The following is a 19,683-nucleotide window of genomic DNA, read 5'->3' as shown; positions in this document are numbered from 1 at the left end:
GCAGACTTTCCTTGGAGCTGTAACCTCCCAGCCTCCTTACATTAGGGAGCCAGTCTTGAAAACTTTACCCCTTTTTGGCCCTGGGCATACACTACCCTCAAACACTGCCTGAGCATCAGCTCTGTCTTTTTGTTACCCTCATGGCTACCCTGGAATGGTGAAAGGGAGACATGTTAGTCCAGGCGGTTGTGTCAGGATTTCTGCTTCATACAGCTGCTTTTATGGGAAATTACAGGCAGCACTGACTGTCATGCTGCCTCTGGGACTGTCCCAAGAAAATCTCCCAGAAATTATTTTAAAAGCTCACCAGGAACCTGCTTACAAAGCAGAGACAGCTAGCTTGGGTAGGGGAGAGGAGGCCATAGTACTGCAAGGCTGAGGGGACACAGGAGAGCCCCCCAGGGGAACACTTGCAATCCGAGAAGGCACGGATTGCTCCCAGGCTGCTTCCTGAAGGCTTCCTGGGATGTCTGCCTTCCAGGGCAGCAACTGGCTTGCAAATGCCTTGCAGTTTTCCACAACTCCCTCTTGTCTAGCTGCTTAGAGAAATGGCATTGTGTTGGTTATCCTTTCTGTCCTTGTAGGAAGGACAGAGGCCTATCTGTAGAACAGATGATGAGGTCAGGGTCAAGCTGACACAGAGACCGTCCCCAGGGCACAGCTCCTGTGGCATATCAGACTTCTCCCCTCATTTCATTGTACCACCACTCCTTGCCCTGCCCATTGCAGAGGGGGTTGGAACCAGATGGTCTTCAAGGTCCCACCCATCCCAAATCATTCTGTGATTATATATAGCCTTTTCAAACTCTGAAGTGGATGCCATTTTCAAGGGGGAATAGGAGATGCTTCCTAATACCGTTCTTCCTGTTCTAACAAGTTGATAGTACTTTTTCAAGAGGATTTTGAAGCAGAACAGACACATGCTAACTTCACAGACACTAGAACAGACAGCAGAACAGACACCGGACTGCTGACTTTAATTCTTACTTTTGTAAAGACTAATCATAATGCCCAACTAGAGATGACACCTGCCCTGTACCAGGTGCTAGCATTGTGGTGGTTGTTTCCACCCATTAGGAGTATCTCGAAACGTTCACAGAGCTAAGTCACCCCACCTTTATCACATCATTAATCCCCCTGCCAAATTAGAGCTCTAAATCCTATGCTGCCAGTTCCACTGGCCTTCTGCTCCACATTGCTCCTCATTCCAAGCCACATCCTTCCTTGTGAGGCCATCAGCCTCCTCAGGCCTGCTCCCTTCCCATGTGGCAGCTGCGAATGACAAACACCCAGCGTTCAGCATCCAGACATGAACATCTCAGGAATCCTCTCTGCTTTTGACAAGCCCCCTGCCCATCCCCAAGCACTTGCTGTATCCAAGCTGTGCAGGTTCCTCAGTAAGCACAGCTGCCTCCCATATGCTCTGCATTGCATGGGAAATCCAGATCCACTTCCATAGCCTGAGCTAACAGGCAGGATACTTGAGTTGTTGCCAATAAAACAACTCTACAAGAGGAAACAGCAGAGAAACTTCCTCGGGATCCAAGAGGCATGGACTCCAATCCTTAGTTAGATGCCTGTTCAGAGGTTTCACTAACCAGCATAAACGCACCAATCTTGCAAACGGGGCAGCAGAGGGTGTGTACACCTTGAGCACAATGTGTGGCAGGAGATGCTGGTTCAATTTGTACCTCCAGATGCCAAAAGTGGACAGTGAGATCAGTCCTCTGCAGTGTGAGCCCCCTGACACCATGCCAAAGCGAAATGAGGGACAGGCTGTGTGAAGTGTTCCAATATCCCTGCCCTTGCTGCAATCAGTACAACTAAGTATTTGCAGATAGGGGATTTAGCATTTCAGCTGAGAATGGGAAGGCACCAATTATTACAAAACTAGTTCAGGTGTGAACCTGTCTTGAGACACAAACACTGCTAATCAGCCTCAGCCACAGAACATGAACAGCTGGAAAAACTTCATGTCTGAAGTCCAAGGTCTGCTAACATAAATAACGGGCACACCCAGGTTTTTGGTGCCATGAGTATACCCTTGCTAAGCAGAAGTGGGGGAGCCTAGAAGATACCAGTTATGGGCCTAAGACCCTTGATCTGCTAATCTACAACAAAGGACATTTATGTTGTTGGTTTGCTGGAGTTTTCTATACTTTAGTCACACGAGCAACGCATATGATTTACTAATTTTTTCATTATGGCTCACTGAATGCTGTTTTCTATCTTGAATTTTATAGAAGAATTTCAGCCTTCTGGAGTACACTATTCTTACTTCTTCTGAAATATGCATATTTTATTGAAACTTAGAGCCAAATCACAGTTTAATTCTGTTTAATTAGCTTCTTTAATTCACATCAAAACCCGAACGTGAATTCTCAGGAGCAAATCTAACTCCCTGAAGATGAAGGAACCACCAGAAAATAATTTACACTAAGCAAGGTGAAAAAAAACTCACCACATACACAGGTTAGAACAAATTTGTAGTTGAATTTTATTCAATCAATGAAATCTAGCTTAAAAACACAAAATCAAATTTAGTAACCCAATACATTGGATTAGAGAAAGCTTCAAGCTTTTAAGCACAAGCCAGAAGTCACAGTCTCAAGGAGAGTTTCAGAGGCCAAAGCAATACACTGGAACAAAGCAGTATCTCTTTGTGGAGACATGCTCCCTGCACCATTAGTGTGGTTTTGGGTGAAGCAGGTTTTTTTGCTGTCAGTTATAAAAAGAAGATTTTGTATTTGTTTTGTTAGGTTTGTTGCATTGCTTACCTAGGCCCAGGATTAATGGAGAAAACAGGCAAGTTAAAAGCCCTTGCCTGCTTAATTACTACCAACAGACAATTTACATTGTGGTAAAGCTAGCTTTATTTAAATGAGGTTCAGACAAGAAGTAACTTTACATATTATTAACAGCTTTGGAGCTACAAACGTAAGAATCAGGATTACACAGGTCATGCTTTTGTTATTTTGTTTTACCTGCTGCAGTTATTGCAATATGGCTTAAGGTACATAGGTACATACGATTTGTACAATTCAGCCAAGTTTGCACTTCGGAGGTGTTACTAAGAGCATCATTACCTTGCAAGCCAACCTAAACGTGTGGAAATCAACTGAGGTTTTTGGAATTGCCCAAAGCTAAGGGGGAAAGCTGCCACTAACGGTGGACAGATATAGACTGGATTGTTTGAAACCACATTGTTTGGCTTTAAATATTTATATAATTCGCTCTGAGGTAAGGAAAAATCTTTTGATGCTTCCACGTAGGGCAGCACCAGATGGTGCAATCACACCAGTGCAATCAGTCACATCGCTTGCTGGACGTGCAACCTCGAGGAGAGGCCAGCACCTGCCGTTAACAAGAGCATTTGTACACTAAAGTTGATTTTAAAATAAATTACTATACAGGTATGAGAGTGAGCTATTGTTCAACTTGATGGGCATTGGTTTTACAATGTGTGATCTGTAACCTTCACTTTGGAAATCAGAGCTGAAAGTACTGACTTGTACCCCTTGTTCGATTTTAACGTAAACTACAAAGGAGAGGATCAATTCCTGTTGGGGATAGACATCCCAGGACTCTCAGTCTTGGGGCTTTCTAAGTATCTTTATATCACCCCGTCCATTCTGGTCTCAGCTGCTGTCAGTCCAATCCACCTTTCATGAAGCTTTTTAAGACCTCAGTACCCCAAAAATCTCATCAGCTCTTTAAAATTCAAGGCATTACAAAGTCCTTTTTTCCCTCTTTCCTACTTCTACTACAGAAAATACAGAATTGTCAGGAGTGGGGAGAATTTCAGAAAATGGTGTAGTGGGAAAACAGTTCAGGCAGTGGTTGGGAAAGAAGGAAGTGTGTATGCAGGAAAGATGTTAGACCTTATAAGACAGGGAAAGGTTTTGCATTGGATGGGGCAGTGACCAGAAATTAGCAGAGCTCGGAATGAGAGGGGCGAGATACAAAGGCAGTGGCACAAGAACCACATGACGGTGAAACGGTGGTGGTCTGGAGGGTTCTCAGAAACCAGGGAGGGCTGCAAGTAGAAGTGAGCAGTGGGTCAGGTCAGGGCTCTCCTTTTGTCATTAGAAATATCATAGTTCTACATTAAAATCGGAACTGGGTTTAGGATATACATATAAATATTCAAAGCAAGACAGCCAATTTTTTGAGAGATTTTACAGGGAGAAAAACCTGGAACAATAAATAGGAAACTACATGTTATCAATTTTTGCTCCAATAAGTATCAATTTCCTCTCCAGGCTACTCTACAATATTCATTTAAGGGAATGCCTAAACAGTACTGAAGTATCATTGCTCTACATTAAAATCAGAACTGGGTTTAAGACATACATATAAATATTCAATACATTACAGTCCAGTCCTGAGACCTGAAGTCTAGAACAACAGAGGAAGGGGATTTTTCATCTCCTTTCAAGCTACACTGTAGAAATAATTTCTGGCTGAATCAGGTCTGCACAAATACAACTGAAAGATGGATGGAGATACCTGAAAGGGACTGAAAGGCAACAAACTTGAGCACCTTGCTCAACAATTTGTGCGTGATCCAGTTCCTGCTGTTTGACAGACGTATCCAGAAGTGTCATGTGTTCTCATCAGTCAGCCCTCCTCTTCTCCCTCACACACAAGATGAGCAGCACCTACGGCCATTCACAGGTCAGATCAAGGCAGCTAGGAAAGATGTGAGGGGTAAGGGAGACTGCTAAAGAAGGGAGGGAGACTCAGGGACAAGTGAAGGGATTCAAGGAGATTAGACAGACAGGACACACATTAAATGAGGGGACAGTAATAACCATGGCAAAAACTCTAGTGGTCCACCCAGTCACTCAGTGGTGCATCTCCAGTCTTGATGGACTATTTTGGGCAGAGACAAATAACCTTCAAATGGAACACAGGTATGGATACAGCCAATATTAAAGGCATTTTGTTTTTAACAAAAATGGCAAGGCGAGGTCTTCAAAAGAACAGATGTTAACATCCAAGAATAAAGGGTAGTAAATAAAGCTCCTGGTTCTGTGGCAGGATTGTCAGTTGTTCTCTAGGACTGGCATCTCTCCAAATGCCACATGGATGTTTAGCACATCTGAAAGAAAGATGACAGTAAAAAACCTTTAGTAATGACTGCTTACTTTCTAAAGAATATGTTATTTTCCCAAGCAGTTCTCAGAGACAAAGTTCTTATGACTTGGTGAAGCAAGTGCAGTATATATCCTACAGAGAGACTCTACTTGTAATTTCAGATTCAAATTCTTCTGAAGTGCGAAGAACTTTGTACATGAGGCACTCCAGGTTTACCATGGAAGATAATATTCACATATTTTAGGATTTTAAAAAGAGCTTTGTTATAGAGTGTGTTTGCACATTAAATTGTGTCATGTGAGTTCCTATCTAGGAAAACTGAAAAATACATTTACTACCTCCCAGAAATACCACACCAAAATACAGGCCAAGTCCGAGGCCACTGAAGTGAGGGCAGCCCTTCAGCAAAGTAATTAAAAACAAAACAAACCACCACACCATATTGGAGATAAAAGGTTAGAGATCCTCACAACTATCTTAGAAAAATAAATAAATACTGGCTAAGAATGCTACTTACATTCAAGGCATCAGAGCCACTGAGTTCTGACTTTGTCTATCACAAGATGTTCCTTCTTGACAACTGTCATCCTCCCACATTTGTGTTTTCCCGTCTTCCACTGGTGGGTGATATGGTTGTTCTTCACTTTCTCTGCATGTTTGCTGTCCTGTATGTTGGTCTGACATTTCCATAATGTACCCAACCTCTTTTTCCCTTAATTTTGGTGTGTGTATGTCTAGGCTGTCTTTGGTTGAATCTTCTGAAGTACTTTGTTCTAGGGTTGATTTCTGAAGTCTCACACTTCCCCTTGAAATGTCTTCAGGGCTTGTCATGATTGTTATAGAATTGTGACTTTGCCCATCTTTCAGCACCTCAGAAATTAAAGGCGTGTCCTTTGTTTTTTCCACAGTTGCATGAATTTCTGCAGACTCAGTTAAGGTAGCAGTTTTCACTATTCCTGGTTGCTTGAGCTCTTGTTCTTTACTCCTTATCTCTTCCTCTTTTACTGGAAGCTGTTGATCTACCTGTGTACTTCCCAGAAGTTCAGGTACAATTATATCTGATGGGCCTTTCTCTATGGACTTTATGCTCTCCTCTGACTCAAGGGCAGCCGACTCTTCTGTTTCTGCAAGTTTGTGAACAGCTGACTGGATGGCATTCATTACAATTTTTGTGCTCTGGGACTCTATGGTCACAGACTGAACAACATGCTTCTGAAATTCTGGGGGGCTGGGAGACAGACTATGACTGGAAGGAATACCATTGTGTTCGGCTTGTCCTGTGCTCTGGGGCCACTCTTGCTCCTCTGATACCCCATTCATGGAAGCACAAGTTACTCTAGGCTTGGATGCCTCCACACTACCAAGTTCTGCAGTCCCACAGCATGAACAGTCAGTATTAGAAATTGGGACCTCTTCAGAAGCCATTTGCTCTGGTGTGGCTGCCAAGGGCTGTACAGTTTTGGTTGTCATATCTGTGCGTGTCGCAGTTTCTGCCACGACATGCTCTCCACCTGCTGCAGCTGCTAGGGCCACAGGTGTTTTCAGAGCCCCCAAGCTTTCAGGCTGCGGAAAGGCTGAATCAGAGCCTTCCTCTTGCTGGACAGCAGTTGAACATTCATCATGTCTCACAGCTTCCTGTTTTCCATATTCAAATGCTTCTTTGGCTCCTTGCAGCAATTGCTCATTTTTCTTATCTTCTTTCTCTAAGCCTTGACAGTTTGAGGCTTCGACAAGTTCTTGTCCTTTTCTCACAGTATCTTCTCCAGCCAAACTGCTGGGTGTTTCACATTTCTTAGGACTTTTATCAGTGATAGCAGCACTTCCATTTTCAACAATCTCTGGGCATGCTGATGCTAAATTAGATGCCCCATCTGCTTCAATCTGCACAGAAGCCTCAGCAACAACAGAAATGCTCTCCAACCGTGTTTCAGATTTGAGCACAGCACCTTCCACTTCGCCACCTTTGGCTTCATCACTCTTAGACGGGGTTTCAGTTGTTTTGTCTCTGCATTGTGGCTCTATGACAGGCACAGAATCTTTTGCTGCAATGTCCCAGTCAGACTCATCATTCATGCCCTGCTCAGCATCTGCAGCTGCTTCTGAGCCAACTGTTTTTGAAGGATGGGCAGAGGTTTTTCCCTTGCTCTGCAGTAGAACCTCAGGAACAGTGACTTCTGTGCTTTTTACTCCATTGTGCACAGCATCATCTTCCTCTCTCAGGGCAGGTGTCCTGCTAGGAACTCCTTTAGTACAAACTTGCTCGTCTGAGTCAGGAATTCCATCTTGTTTCTCAGTTTTAACAGGGACCACAGTGACAACTGCGTCTGTGCACTCTGATCCCACAGTGAGCATCCTGCCCTCTCCTTCAAGCTTTTCAGCTGTAAGCCCCAAGGATGAGGTTTCATCCTCTGTCTTGTCCTGAACCTGTGGAGAATTGCAACAGATCTGTGAAAAGGGGTAGAAGCAGGGAGTAACCAGCAATGTTCTAGGTGAAAAAAACACAACACCCAAAACGACAAGTGTTATGGGAAGAGCACAAAGTGATGACATGGGGATTAGTAGCTCACCAAGATCCCAGCTTGTGTTTTTTCTGAGTACATGTAGCTCATTAAACAAAGAGCAGCCTCAAAATTAATTAAAGGAAGGGACAGCTGGCACACTTGAAACAAAGACTAAGCCAGAAGATGAGGAGGTAGGGAAGAAGGTAGCCATGTGCCAGCCACAGTAACTACAGCATTTAAAGCTGGAGACAGTGGTGTTGTTTCCATGTCCTCCCTTTGCAGAGGTAGGTCAGCTTCACCTGTATTTCTGCCTACAACTGAAGATACCATCCAATGTGTATGGTGTCACATGGATCACATCTGTATCTCAGGTGTTCATATAGTATCATATAATATCTTCAGTCACTTTGTGCAGTGCAGGAGCTCTAATGGCAATCCCTTCAGTACTTCTGCATCTATGCACACCATCTCCCATTCCATTTCTGCAGGCATTGCATCCACCTTACCCTGCACACAAGCTGCAGTGCCTGCTGCTTCTAGACATCTGTGTATCTCTCACTGGAAATGAATTTCAGTTGTCTCAGGCTGCATAAGGAAGGTCCTTGACAGTAATACACCCACAACCTGGATCTAAACAAGGTATAGTACCTAACACTTGCTGACTTTGACAAATCAACCTTTGTGTTATATGCAATACTTACTGCAGGCTTTCCTTCTGGAGCACATTCATCTCTCGTCTCATCCAGTGTCAACTCTGAAACAGACATTTTCTGTTTTTCTGAAGGCTCCTGCTTCGCAAACAGCTCTTCCTTGGGAGTGATTGCTTTGATGCTGTGAAACTCTTTGTCATGTGATAAAGTTTCCTCTGTTGTCCTCTGCACTTCATTTACTTCTTTATGGTCTTCTAAATATCCTTGATGTCCTTCTGTGCTTTCTTCCATCGCAGAAGGTATTTCACTTTTCTCTGAACCTTCAGGTAATACACTCTCTTCAACTCTGTTTTGGCCCTGAATGCTCCCTGCACATTGCTGGGGCTGGGGGCCATCCTCTTTGTGTTCTTTTTCCAAGGACTGTTCAAGCAGAACAGTTTCCTGGCCAACAATGTTCCCATCTTTAGCACCACTTTTCACTTCTGACTCAAGTCCCTGTACTGTTGTAATTATAGTTTCTGTCACAGCTCTTTCACTAACCACCTGTGTTACATCTGACTTTACTCTTTCAGCAACTTCATGAAGAACTTTTTGTGTCTGTTTGTCCAATTCTTTCAAATTTTGTTCAGTGGCCTCTACTTCTTGAACTGGTGTAGCTTCCTCTGTAGTATCTGGGGTTTCTAACAACTGTGAAACAGCAGAAACCATCTCAGTTGTCTCCTCGGCAAGGGACACCTCCATGGTTTCTTCAGCACAGGAAGCTTCTGCTGTCTCCAGAGCAGTCACGGCTTCGGAAGTTAGCTCCAGCTCACTTGCTGTGGTGTCATCACTTACATCCTTTCTAGTCTCTGGCACTGTCTTAGCAGCTACCACTGCATCCTCCACAGTACCCGGTTCAGCTGTTTTCTGAGTTTCTTTCTCTTCCTCTTCTCTTGCCTGCTCAATGCATTCTGTCAGAGCAGCAGATATCCATGATGGTGACCTTTCCTCAATGCTGCTCACTGCCCTTTCTTCCACAACAGCAACTGCATGTACCAGCCCTTCAGATCCTTGCTCCATCCTTAGGGTCTCCTCTAACTTTTCTGCTCTCTCTTCCTCACTGGTTTGTTCTCTCATCGCTTCAGCATCTTTCGCTCGTTGAGCTTCCATTTTCTCCTGTTCTGCTGCTTCATATTCAGATAAAGGAACAACAGCTGGAACATCAGAATCTTCCTCAGCTGTTTCTGCCATGTCTTCTCTTGCTTGTTTAAGATGTGCTGGTTCTGGCTTTCCATCTGACTTTTTCTTCCTGCGTCCAGGCATCAGTTTTCTAAATGGAACCCATGATTCATCTTTCCCAGGCTCACCATCCGATGTTGAATGTTCCAGGCTAGATCCCACAACAGAGTCGTCTGTTCTCTCTTCCATTCTGGTTTTGGATCTCCTTCTTGGAGTAACTAACCTTTTAAATGATTCCCATGTTGAAATCCCTTCACTTTCAGATGGGCTTCCAGCTTGTTCAGGGGAAGAATTCCCTTGTCCTTGATCACTCTCCTGAGAGCTAGTAAGAACTGCATCTGTTGCTGTTTCTTTGCTCTGTCCAGACTCTTCTACTTTTTGGCTTTCTTCATCAGATGATGATGACTTCCTGGCTCTTTTCTTTGAAGAGCCTACACATATGAAAGTTTCCCAGGACACAGAAGTGTCAACTTTTCTTTTGGGCTCTTCTGTAATTTTCTCAGGTTTCTGGTCAATCCCATTTTCTTGTATTTCTCCCTGATTTTCATCAACAACATTTTCAGCTGCAGATGCTGCAACACTCTTTGTCTTATCAATTTCTTCTTCTTTATCACTTTCAGAAGGCCTTCTGACACGTTTCTTGGGAGTCACCATCTTTTTAAATGATGCCCAAGGTGTAACAGTTTCTCTTTTTCGCTCCACATCTGGAATTGTGGAGTCTTCACTTTCAGTGACCTGCATTCCATCTGCAGATTTTTCCAAAGAGGGAATTTCACTCATCTCCTCAGGAGAAGAAGCAGAACTCTCCCCCTTTTGTTCCTCTGGGCTATCTGGGGAATCTGATAAGTGCTGAATTGGCTCCCCCTGCTCCCCTAACTTACATTCTTCTCTTTTACCTTTTTGCTTCTTTCCAGACAGTTTTTTCAATCCAGTACCTGTAAAGAGTTTCTTTAAAGGGCTGCCTTGTAGTTTAGTCTTTTCCTGAGAAGACAGGAGTTCTGCTTCATTTGTGATACCTTCTGGAGGTCTCTTTCCAGCTGCCTCTTCAGAAGTTATTTCCATGGTTGTTTCATCTGGTTTGACAGTATCAGTGGTATCTGTGCCAGGTTTTCCCTGTAGTCCTCCATCAGCGGGTTTGACTGACTGTTGATTATCCTCTGTGTCAACTGATTGCTCAGAAGTAGAAAAGGACTTTGATTCAGGAGCACTGAGAGTTGACTTTGTTTCATGTTCTTTGCTTTCTTTCTTCTCTGGGGTTCTATCCAGAGCTTCTCCCTGTGCAACATCTTCTGCTGTGGGTGACATTTTCAATTCTGCTTCCTCTGTTTTTTCATCTAATGTCTCTTTCCCAAGTAGAGCATGTTTACTTCCTTCTCTTCCTTCAGATTTTCTAAGCTGATCACTAGAAATTTCCATCGCCACAGATCCTGTTTCAAATGTCTCTTCAGAGGCTATTTCAGTTCTCTCATCTATTTCACACTTCTCCATTGACTCCAGTTTTTCTCCCACAGAGAGGACTTCTGAGGATGTTTTCAATTCTTCATCCACACTGTCAGTGACAAGAGGTACCACTGATTTTTTTTTTAGTGGCTTCTCTGTCACCTCACCTTCTTTCTCTCCTTCTTCAGTTTTTTCTTCCTCTTTACCAAGATTTTCTGAGACTTCCATCAGTTTCCTTTCTTGATGATCTTCATCTTTTTTTCCCTCTGCACTTTCTTTTACAGCTGCTGCTGCTGGGTCCTCTTTTTGTCCCTGCTCATCATGCTTGACAACCTCTTTCTTTTCACTTCTTTCTACTCCTGTGGCTGCCAGAGTCTTTTCTGACTCCGGCATTTCACCTTCAGTTTGCTCCTTTTCATGCGCTTCACCAGTTACTGCTGTCACATTCTCCTCTTCATCTTGCTTCTCAGATTCAGGTTTCTCCTCCTTTTCACCAATTTCAGTTGTTAATGTTGTCCCCTCTTTTTCTTTCTCCTCTTCTTTCACAGGAGACTGTTGTTCATCTTCTTTAGGCTTCCTAAAACTTTTCTTTTTTCTAAATCCAGTCCATCCTTGAGTAAAAAGTTTTCTTAATGGTGATGCAGTTTCAGTGGCTAAGGCAGCTGGCTGAGAACAAACCTCAGTTGCTTCTGGTATTTTAGGAGATTCATCTTCTGTTTTTTCATTTTTCAGTGTATCTTTGATATTGTCTTCTGCAGAGAGTACATCCTCAGGCACTGCTGTTTCTTCTGAGGCAACTTCTTTTTGATCATCAGCTCCTTCAGGGACCTGTGTTTCCTTTTTCACAGTAAGCAGCTGAACTGGATCTGATTTTCCTGTCTTTTCCTTCTTCACTGTGAATCTGAACCCAACAAATTTAAAAACCTTTTTAAAACCCAGATCATAAGACTGTGGCTCTGCCACCTGGTCTTCTGCAACTTCTTCCAAAGCTGGCAACTGCTTAATTGAATGAGCATCCTCCTTCTCGGCATCTATACCATCCTTGGTGCCCGAGTCAGATGGATTTGTCTCCATAGTTTCAGTGTCCTCCTTTGAAGTTACACTGGAATGTTCTGTTTGTCCAACTGTTTAAACAACAACAAAACCCCAGTTAAATTTCTAAATTTAATGTTATATTATACCTTTATATATTTTTTCATTATTACTAATTTTCATAAACATACATGTTCTATTATTATCCACGTACCTTTTCTATATGCTACTAGTACATTTTTAAGAATTAGTTTCTGTTCTATCACTATTATAATTATTTTACTTCTTCATATCATTGTACAATTCTTTCCACAGTTTAGTTGCAAATGCACCTTTCAAGCTTATATTCTCTTATTCTATACCCTGATTTTGCAGTTCTTTTTGTGTGGGTTTTTTTTTTTTTTTTTTTTTTTTTTTTTTTTACTTTATGGCAAATTTGGCTTAAAAAATATTTTTATTGCAGACTATACAGAATAATATATGCAATTATTCCTGAAGCAAAGCTCAAGTACTATTTCCATGCAGATAGATACATCTGAGGAAACCCAACGAACAAAAAAAAAACCTGCAAATAAACAAAACAAAACTCAAAAAAAGCCTGTTGACCTAAAATGATGACAAAAAAGAAAGCTTATTTTACAGCTCTGTCCCAAAAGAATAGTAAGATGTGAAAAAGCCCATGGGAAATTAGCTGTTTTTCTGAAAACTCGTAACCCCTACAAAACAGTTAGGTAACAATATACTGCTTTGAAGATCATGAATCACTGGAATTCTCCCATACAATATATGTATGTATTCAATACATACATAGCATCACCATCTACAGCAATTCCATGTTGCTTAAAATGAATGAGGTTGTTACTATGCAAGAATGTAAAACTCCACTGCTCACATGTCTGTCTGCATTGTCTTTTCTTTGAGGACAGTTTGTGTTTTTTCTTCAGGCCACTGGCAATCCCCCTCTCAGTCTTGCTGGGATAATTTAAGTATAATTGCTCCTCTGGCCAACTCAAGTTCAGAGACTGGCATGTAAATTACATCTATGGCATATTCAAGACCCTAAAAGATTCTTGGACTTGGATGTTGTCAGGATTTCAGTTTAATATTGTTCTTGACCCTAGATTTTGTGCAACAGGCAAAAGTGCAAGGCCACGAATGAACATACTCTCTCTCTGAGCAAATCTGTCAGAGTGCAAAGATGGAAAAAATAAAATTATTTAATAATATTCAATGTTGAATAGCAACACCCTAGAAGAAGACATGGTCCCTTTTTTTTAAGCTGTACATGTGCTACTTCAATGTCCAGAGGCAGGAGGAGACAGCTTTACAAAGCATGTGATCAACTTCCCCAGAGTGATTTGGCTTTTATTTGAACCACCTTGAAGCTGTCTCTGACTCTGCAGCTGGCCCTGCTTTGCCGGAATACCTGATCTCCAGAAGTCCATCACAGCCTCTTGCCTGGTTCTCCCTTTATTAAGGGCTGCTTCTTCAGAAGCGCACAGACAATGCAGTCCAGGTAAGGCTGCAACTAACTACGCAATAAGCAAAACAAAATCTACAAGGGTACTGGCTTCTAACTGCTATGCAGAGGGCAAATTATATTTCACTATCAGCAGCCTACTGGTGGTTGTTTCTAAGTAAACATAAGCAAATCTTTTTGTTTTTCCTTTATCTAACAGTTTAATATTATTTACCTCAACTGTTAACTCCTAATTCAACTAAAAACCTGATCTCTGCTAACATGCTAACTCCCTGAACATTTCAGACCAGAGATGTTTGAACTGAGTCCTTTGTGAGGGAGAAGGGCAAGACAAAAGAGACATTTTGAAGAAGCAGCCAGAATTTTTAGTCCATTGGTAAGATACCTCTTGCAAACACCAGTAAAATAATTCCATAAAATCATTCACAAAGTTAGAGGCACTTCTTCAGAGACTATCTTGAAAACATCACATATTTTATAATTATTTACTAACAGGTACTTTAATATATTCTTAAGCTTGTTTACACTAAAAATTATTCTATTGGCTTAACCAGCTATGAAGCTAAATGCTGATCACTGAACATTGAATAAAAATTTCCTCATGAGCCAGGCCTCTTAGCATCTCTGCTGGAAACCAGGTCTACAGAGTCTTTCTGTTTGTCCCAGCCCAGCATTAATGCCAATGCACTTACTCTTAGACACACAAAAATCTCTATCTGACACGAGTCAGACTCAAATACAGTGTTGAGTGCAAGTGGGGAATTCTGGGTCTAAGTGGGAAGGACCAGAAGTGCAGGAAGGCAGTGGAGAAGGGAAAGCACTTGAAACTGCTGAGCAGCCAGAGACGTGGATTTCTATGGACTCACCTTTCCTCTTGCAAACACTCCTTGGGAAAGCGTGCCCTTCAAACATTGAAAATCCTGAGGTTTCAAAAAAAATTCTAAAAAGGCGACATATCTTTTTTTATTTATTCCTATTTTTTTCCTAATTCCCTTAAGAAAACATCCCTTTGGAAGTTCCCTTCCAATTCGGTCCCAAACCAGAACAGGTTTTTAGTGTAAATTCAGTGTTTAAGATGAATTTCAGGTATTACAGATAAATGGGACTACTATAAGAGTGGAATGATAAAGAATATGAATAAATGAGGCATTCCATTACGAAAGAGAGTTAAGATGTAAAACCAGTATAATAAAGGCATCTTTTAATGTTTAAGATAAGCATTCAAAAGGTTTTTGCTTATTCTGTTTATAAAATGAGGTGTTTATAACACACTAAGATAAAGACCATGTCTCTGTAAAACATTTTGCAGGTGAAAAGAGCTGTGACTATTACAAAATCTGCAGGTATGGGTATGCATTAAGATAGCAAATGCAATCATAAAAACAGAGAACACAGAGTTTAGAGGCAGCGATAAGCTTTCAAAATTGTTAAATCAAGCTGACAGTAATTAGGCCTTCCTTGTGAGTCCATCCAGCAGACATGCTACCTTGCAATACTTCACTAAACACAGTGCGAAAGGAAAAACAAACAGAAATATTGACTGACTGAACACACACTTACTAATACCAATCTGAAAAGTCACAGCTATGCTACAACACATCACACTTCCATCTCTCCCTCACGGTGCACAGATACTTAAGAGATCTTGCCCAGGCACTACCCCTTCAATTCCACCAAAGGATTTAACCTGTCCAGAAGGTATTTCATCCCCAAGATAACATTCCGGTGTCAGCTGTTAAGTGACCTGCTGCTATTGTACCCAATCTCTACTTTGTCTCCTTCTTTAACATTTTAAAACCCTGGAAGGTTCTTTAAAATGGAATTTCTGATGCCCTTCCTCACTGTTTGAGGAAAGAGGTGCCATTCAGGAAATTTGCCTGCATGTTGACAAAGCTCCAGTGCCACGAATATCCAAGCTGTACTTTCACAACTTATACACCTGGAAGTTTATATTTAGCAGTTGAATTTTTAGTGGTGTTTTATTAATGATACTTCAGTGCCCAAACACTGTGAGGGTAATTCTGAATGCAGAAAGGTTTGGAAGTTACTTACACGAGGCATTGCTGGTCAGAGCTCTGTAGCATGTCACTACCACAGTGGTATTCTGGCAACACAACTAGCACTTTCTGAATTAATTCAGTGGTTTTGAAAGCACCTCTAAGAAATACCAGACAGGCTCATCCAAACAGCTACCAAAAAACAAAATAAAACAAATAAAATAAAATACTGATATGAATAACATTTCCTTAGGTCTCTCCTGAGCAGGGCTGTACTTTACAAGCTATGTGCTAGCCAAGGAGTAGAATACAACAAAAATATACCTAGAGGAGGTGATAAAGATCTGGGGTGATATCATAAAATTGATACACTTAGCTGTTTAAAATCCACTGTGGCTAAGGACCAACACTGAAATTCTATTTTAACTGCTTACCTACCAGTTAACCTTTCAAATATTTTCAACTGAATCAAGGTGCTGCTCATATTTTTAATAACTAAAACTTTTATTCTGAAAGAAACTTTCAAAATTGACAGTCCTGAGGAATCAAAGGTGCTTGATTTCACAATTTAATGGGTTCTTAGTCCACTGTAAGAATTTATTCCTATTTTATCAGGAGCATGCTGATCAGTTGTTGGAGAATTAGTATTTTCAGAATGACTTGAACTCCTGTCTCATCCCATTAAAAATAAAATGAGTAATTAAACTCTTCTTTTGTAGACTGACAGACATGGTCAGCAGTGCAACTTAACTGCTCCCAGCTCTCATCTCTCCCCAGAAGTGAAAATGTGTTTCTCCCCTGGTAGCTGCCAAAGAGTTAAAAAAAAGCACGTTGACTGCAAGAGTTAAATCTACAGCACTTCATGGGCTCGAAGTCAACCATGTCAACATCTGGAGTTGGTTGACTTTTCCCCCTAAGGATTTGCAGCACAGCGCTGGATTTTTTCCATGAATTCCCTACATTCTCAATCTCTCAGATGGATGTGACACACACCCAGCGCCCACCTCGTATACTCCTCTGGCCACTGCAAGGCTCCAGAGGACTTTGTACTGTTTTCATTTATTCAGTGTTTAGGGCCAAATTGTGCTGTTGGTCACATACACAACTCTCTCACTAGGTATGCATGAGCAAAAGCAAATGCTGCAGCCCTGAGGTGTACTTTACAATCATTTGCCTTTGTTGTGTATAGATTTGCTACAAATACAACTTGTAAAAGAAAAAAAGAAAACCACAAACAAACCACCAGCTACTGCTCTAAAACTCACAGAACACAAACAGAAGGCCGTTAAAAAAAATTTGAACCAAGCTTGTATTTGTCAAATGCAGTTTTCTCTTAACTAATTCTTCTAATTAACATTAGAAACATTAATGACAATATAAAGAGAGGATAAAAATTGATACAAGTGAGTAATTAAAAACCAAGACACAGATTGAAATGACAATATCTATGAAAAACCTACTCTGAACAGTAGCTATTTGGAATTATTTGTGAAATTGAGCACTTTAGCATAAAAAGAAAAAAAAAAAAAAAGAAAACCAATCTGTGCTTTTAAGTTTCCACTGCAGAGTGTACAAATTGGGCATTATACTACAAATTCTGATTATTTTAATTACAAGTTTCAGAAGGTTGGGTTTAATAAATCAAACACACTACCCACTTCACAGTAACAAAATAACACAGAAATATGATTATGTGTTATCCTTCTAACAGTTGAATTTTTTTAAACGACAACTGTGACATTGCTCCTTCTCAACAATGTATTTTTCACAAATTCTTCCTTCCTTTGCCTGCTATACACCATATTTAATTCCACTTCAATGTACAAACAATTCTTCCATAGAAAGCACATACTATGTCCTTCTCCCTTCTATTCACTCAATTTTCCAAGGGCTGATTTGCCATGTTCATTGCAAGAAACAAGTTCTTTCAGATTAATTAAATAATGAGGGAGGATTTACAGAGATTTTTGCATGCTGAATCTCACTGTGCATCCATGCAATTCATGAACTTTTCAACCAGGTTGTTATTTCAAAGCTTTTGAAACAAGTACTATTTAGTCTTCAGTTCTCTGGTACTTTGGTGGCAACTGAAGAGTTAAGTTTTGAAATCCACATACTTTTGTGTTCATTTTTAAAATCTGAAAAAAGGGATAAACTGCAAAATATCTATTATTTTTTCATGGCTTAAAACTGCTTTAGAAAGCAAAAGCAGCGCCCCCAGAAAACAACATCATAGAAAAGAAACTGAAAAAACAAACAAACAAAAACCCCAAACACACAATCATTTAGATAATGATGCTGCAGCATTCTAACATTCCCCAAAAATCTTTATTTTTAGGAGGTTTTGATTTAGCTGTACTTGTCTGCTCCAACCCAGAGCTTCTCAAATTCCAATTCTCAGCCCAGCTTCTCAAATTCCAGCAGGAAAAGTTATGTATTTCATCTATTCAAGATTAAGATATTTCTTTTTTCATTTCAGTGTTTCAAGAAACAGCCCTAAAATCAGAAAACAGTGTAGTTCTTTAAAAACTAACAGAAGACTTTTGAAGCCAGAAGGGTCACTAGCTATGGCTTGGATAGAGTTGCTGTAGTTAAAAATTCTTCATTAAATACACTCACAATAATAAACTGCTCTCAGACCCGCACAGCTGTTCTGTTTGGGAACCAAACCAGCATGCTACAAATATTTATGAAATTTCATGGTTAGACATGCTGTCCACATTGCACATTCAGTGACTTGGTTCTGCTTCTTAAAATAAAATTTATTCACCAAACGTAAGATAGACGCAACTCTAGCACTTGGGTCTTTAAGGGGAAAAAAATTCATGGCTCCATTAGCAACAAGGATGGGATAAGCAATACAGGCCAGCAAACACTGGGACATTTTTGAGAACCCCTAATGATTAATGAACAATGAAAAGCAGACTGAAATTTTTTCTTTATCAAAGCGACCACATAAAAACTAATGTAAACATCACAAACTCACTACAAAGGAGATGAAGCTGCATCTGCACTAATTAGACACATGACAGCTTAATGCACTCCTGCATACCAATAAACAAAGTTCTCTGTCCCTTCCAAGAAATGGTAACACATACCACAAGCTAAATGCAGTTCTTGGGAAATGTACTATAGAAGCAGCTGTGCTGCAGTGAAAATCTAAGGCTCTTCCATAGGAATTATTAAATAAGGAAAACCTCAAGCAATCAAAACTGTGCAAACCTATAAAGACATTGCTTTTGAAAAACAGTTTAACCTTTAATTGCTAACAATAAAAGGAAATAAAAAAAATAGAGAACCCTTGAGGAAAAAGACTCAGCATGTGATAAGCTCATTAAGCATCGAGTTTAATGAAAACCCTATTGTAAACAGCAGTAGGATATCTCCTCCACTACTCACTGATTCAAATCACGTACTATCCTCCCCAGGGCCTGCTCCAAATGGAGCTGCACTTCTACAGGCTTTGTTGTCAATATGTATTGTAAAGTTGGAGTATTTTGCATGAATAAACTCCCCCTATTTGTTGAATTCATTCACTGGCTCCAGCAAACAATATATAAGAGAGTAATTATTAATACAATGAAAATAAAGATTTCCTAGATAGCTAGAGCCCTATCATCTATCTGAGAGAATTTCTGATGCAAATCAGCTATCTTTAGGGAAAAAAAAAAAAAACAACACAAAAACCCAGGGGTTTATTTAAATTTCATAATAGCACTTTGTCTCCTAGAGAAAGACGTAAGTTTGTCTTTCTTTGACATAAGTTTTTTGAAAAAACATTATGTTTTTTCTTTTAATTCTTTGCTCCTCCAAAACTCATCTTTTGAAAAAGCCCAAATACTTTATGGTATTAGCTCTCAGGTTCAGTGGCTTGCATGCAGATTCCTTAAGTAAGATGTGCAGAGTTCAGCACACACAGCATCGAGTTTTTGGTACTGCAGGCTGGGATCCCACTGCCCCCCATACACCTACACATATACATATACACACCCCCTTGCCACGGTGCTAATCCTCTCTGAATTTTGCTTTGTTAAGATGACACAACAGTAGAGCAACAGCTTCATTTCTCTCATGTAAATATTTTTACACCATATAAAGGATGCTAACTTCCATATTCCCTCCAATTTCACCAAGTTTAGCTCTTAAGGTATTTTACTGCCTTATTGCTTGGTTGATGTAAAATAGCACCATCAGTGCGGTCACTACCTTTTCTTTCTATTCCCCAGTTTCAGATACCAGGTCATAGCCCCGTCCTGCAGAACACC

The 19,683-nt window shown here is 40.7% G+C and overlaps 1 protein-coding gene across 2 annotated transcripts in view; it reads right to left on the bottom strand.

Moving 5' to 3' along the window:
- Positions 1-2,473: 2,473 nt before the first annotated feature.
- Positions 2,474-19,683, bottom strand: part of AKAP12 (A-kinase anchoring protein 12) — a 30,261-nt gene continuing 13,051 nt past the window's right edge. For both annotated transcript variants that reach the window (XM_068184595.1, XM_068184597.1), the window contains 2 exons: positions 8,303-12,033; positions 2,474-7,524 (listed from right to left, as the gene is read on the bottom strand). In XM_068184595.1, coding sequence (XP_068040696.1) covers positions 5,620-7,524; positions 8,303-12,033 — 5,636 coding nt within the window. In that variant the 3' untranslated portion in view covers positions 2,474-5,619. The remainder of the gene's footprint in view (positions 7,525-8,302; positions 12,034-19,683) is intronic.

Source organism: Anomalospiza imberbis, chromosome 3 (genome assembly GCF_031753505.1).
Source record: "Anomalospiza imberbis isolate Cuckoo-Finch-1a 21T00152 chromosome 3, ASM3175350v1, whole genome shotgun sequence".
Lineage (NCBI taxonomy): Eukaryota > Metazoa > Chordata > Aves > Passeriformes > Viduidae > Anomalospiza > Anomalospiza imberbis.
The sequence above is the reverse complement of the archived record's forward strand: the minus strand, read 5'-3'. Positions and strand labels throughout refer to the sequence as shown.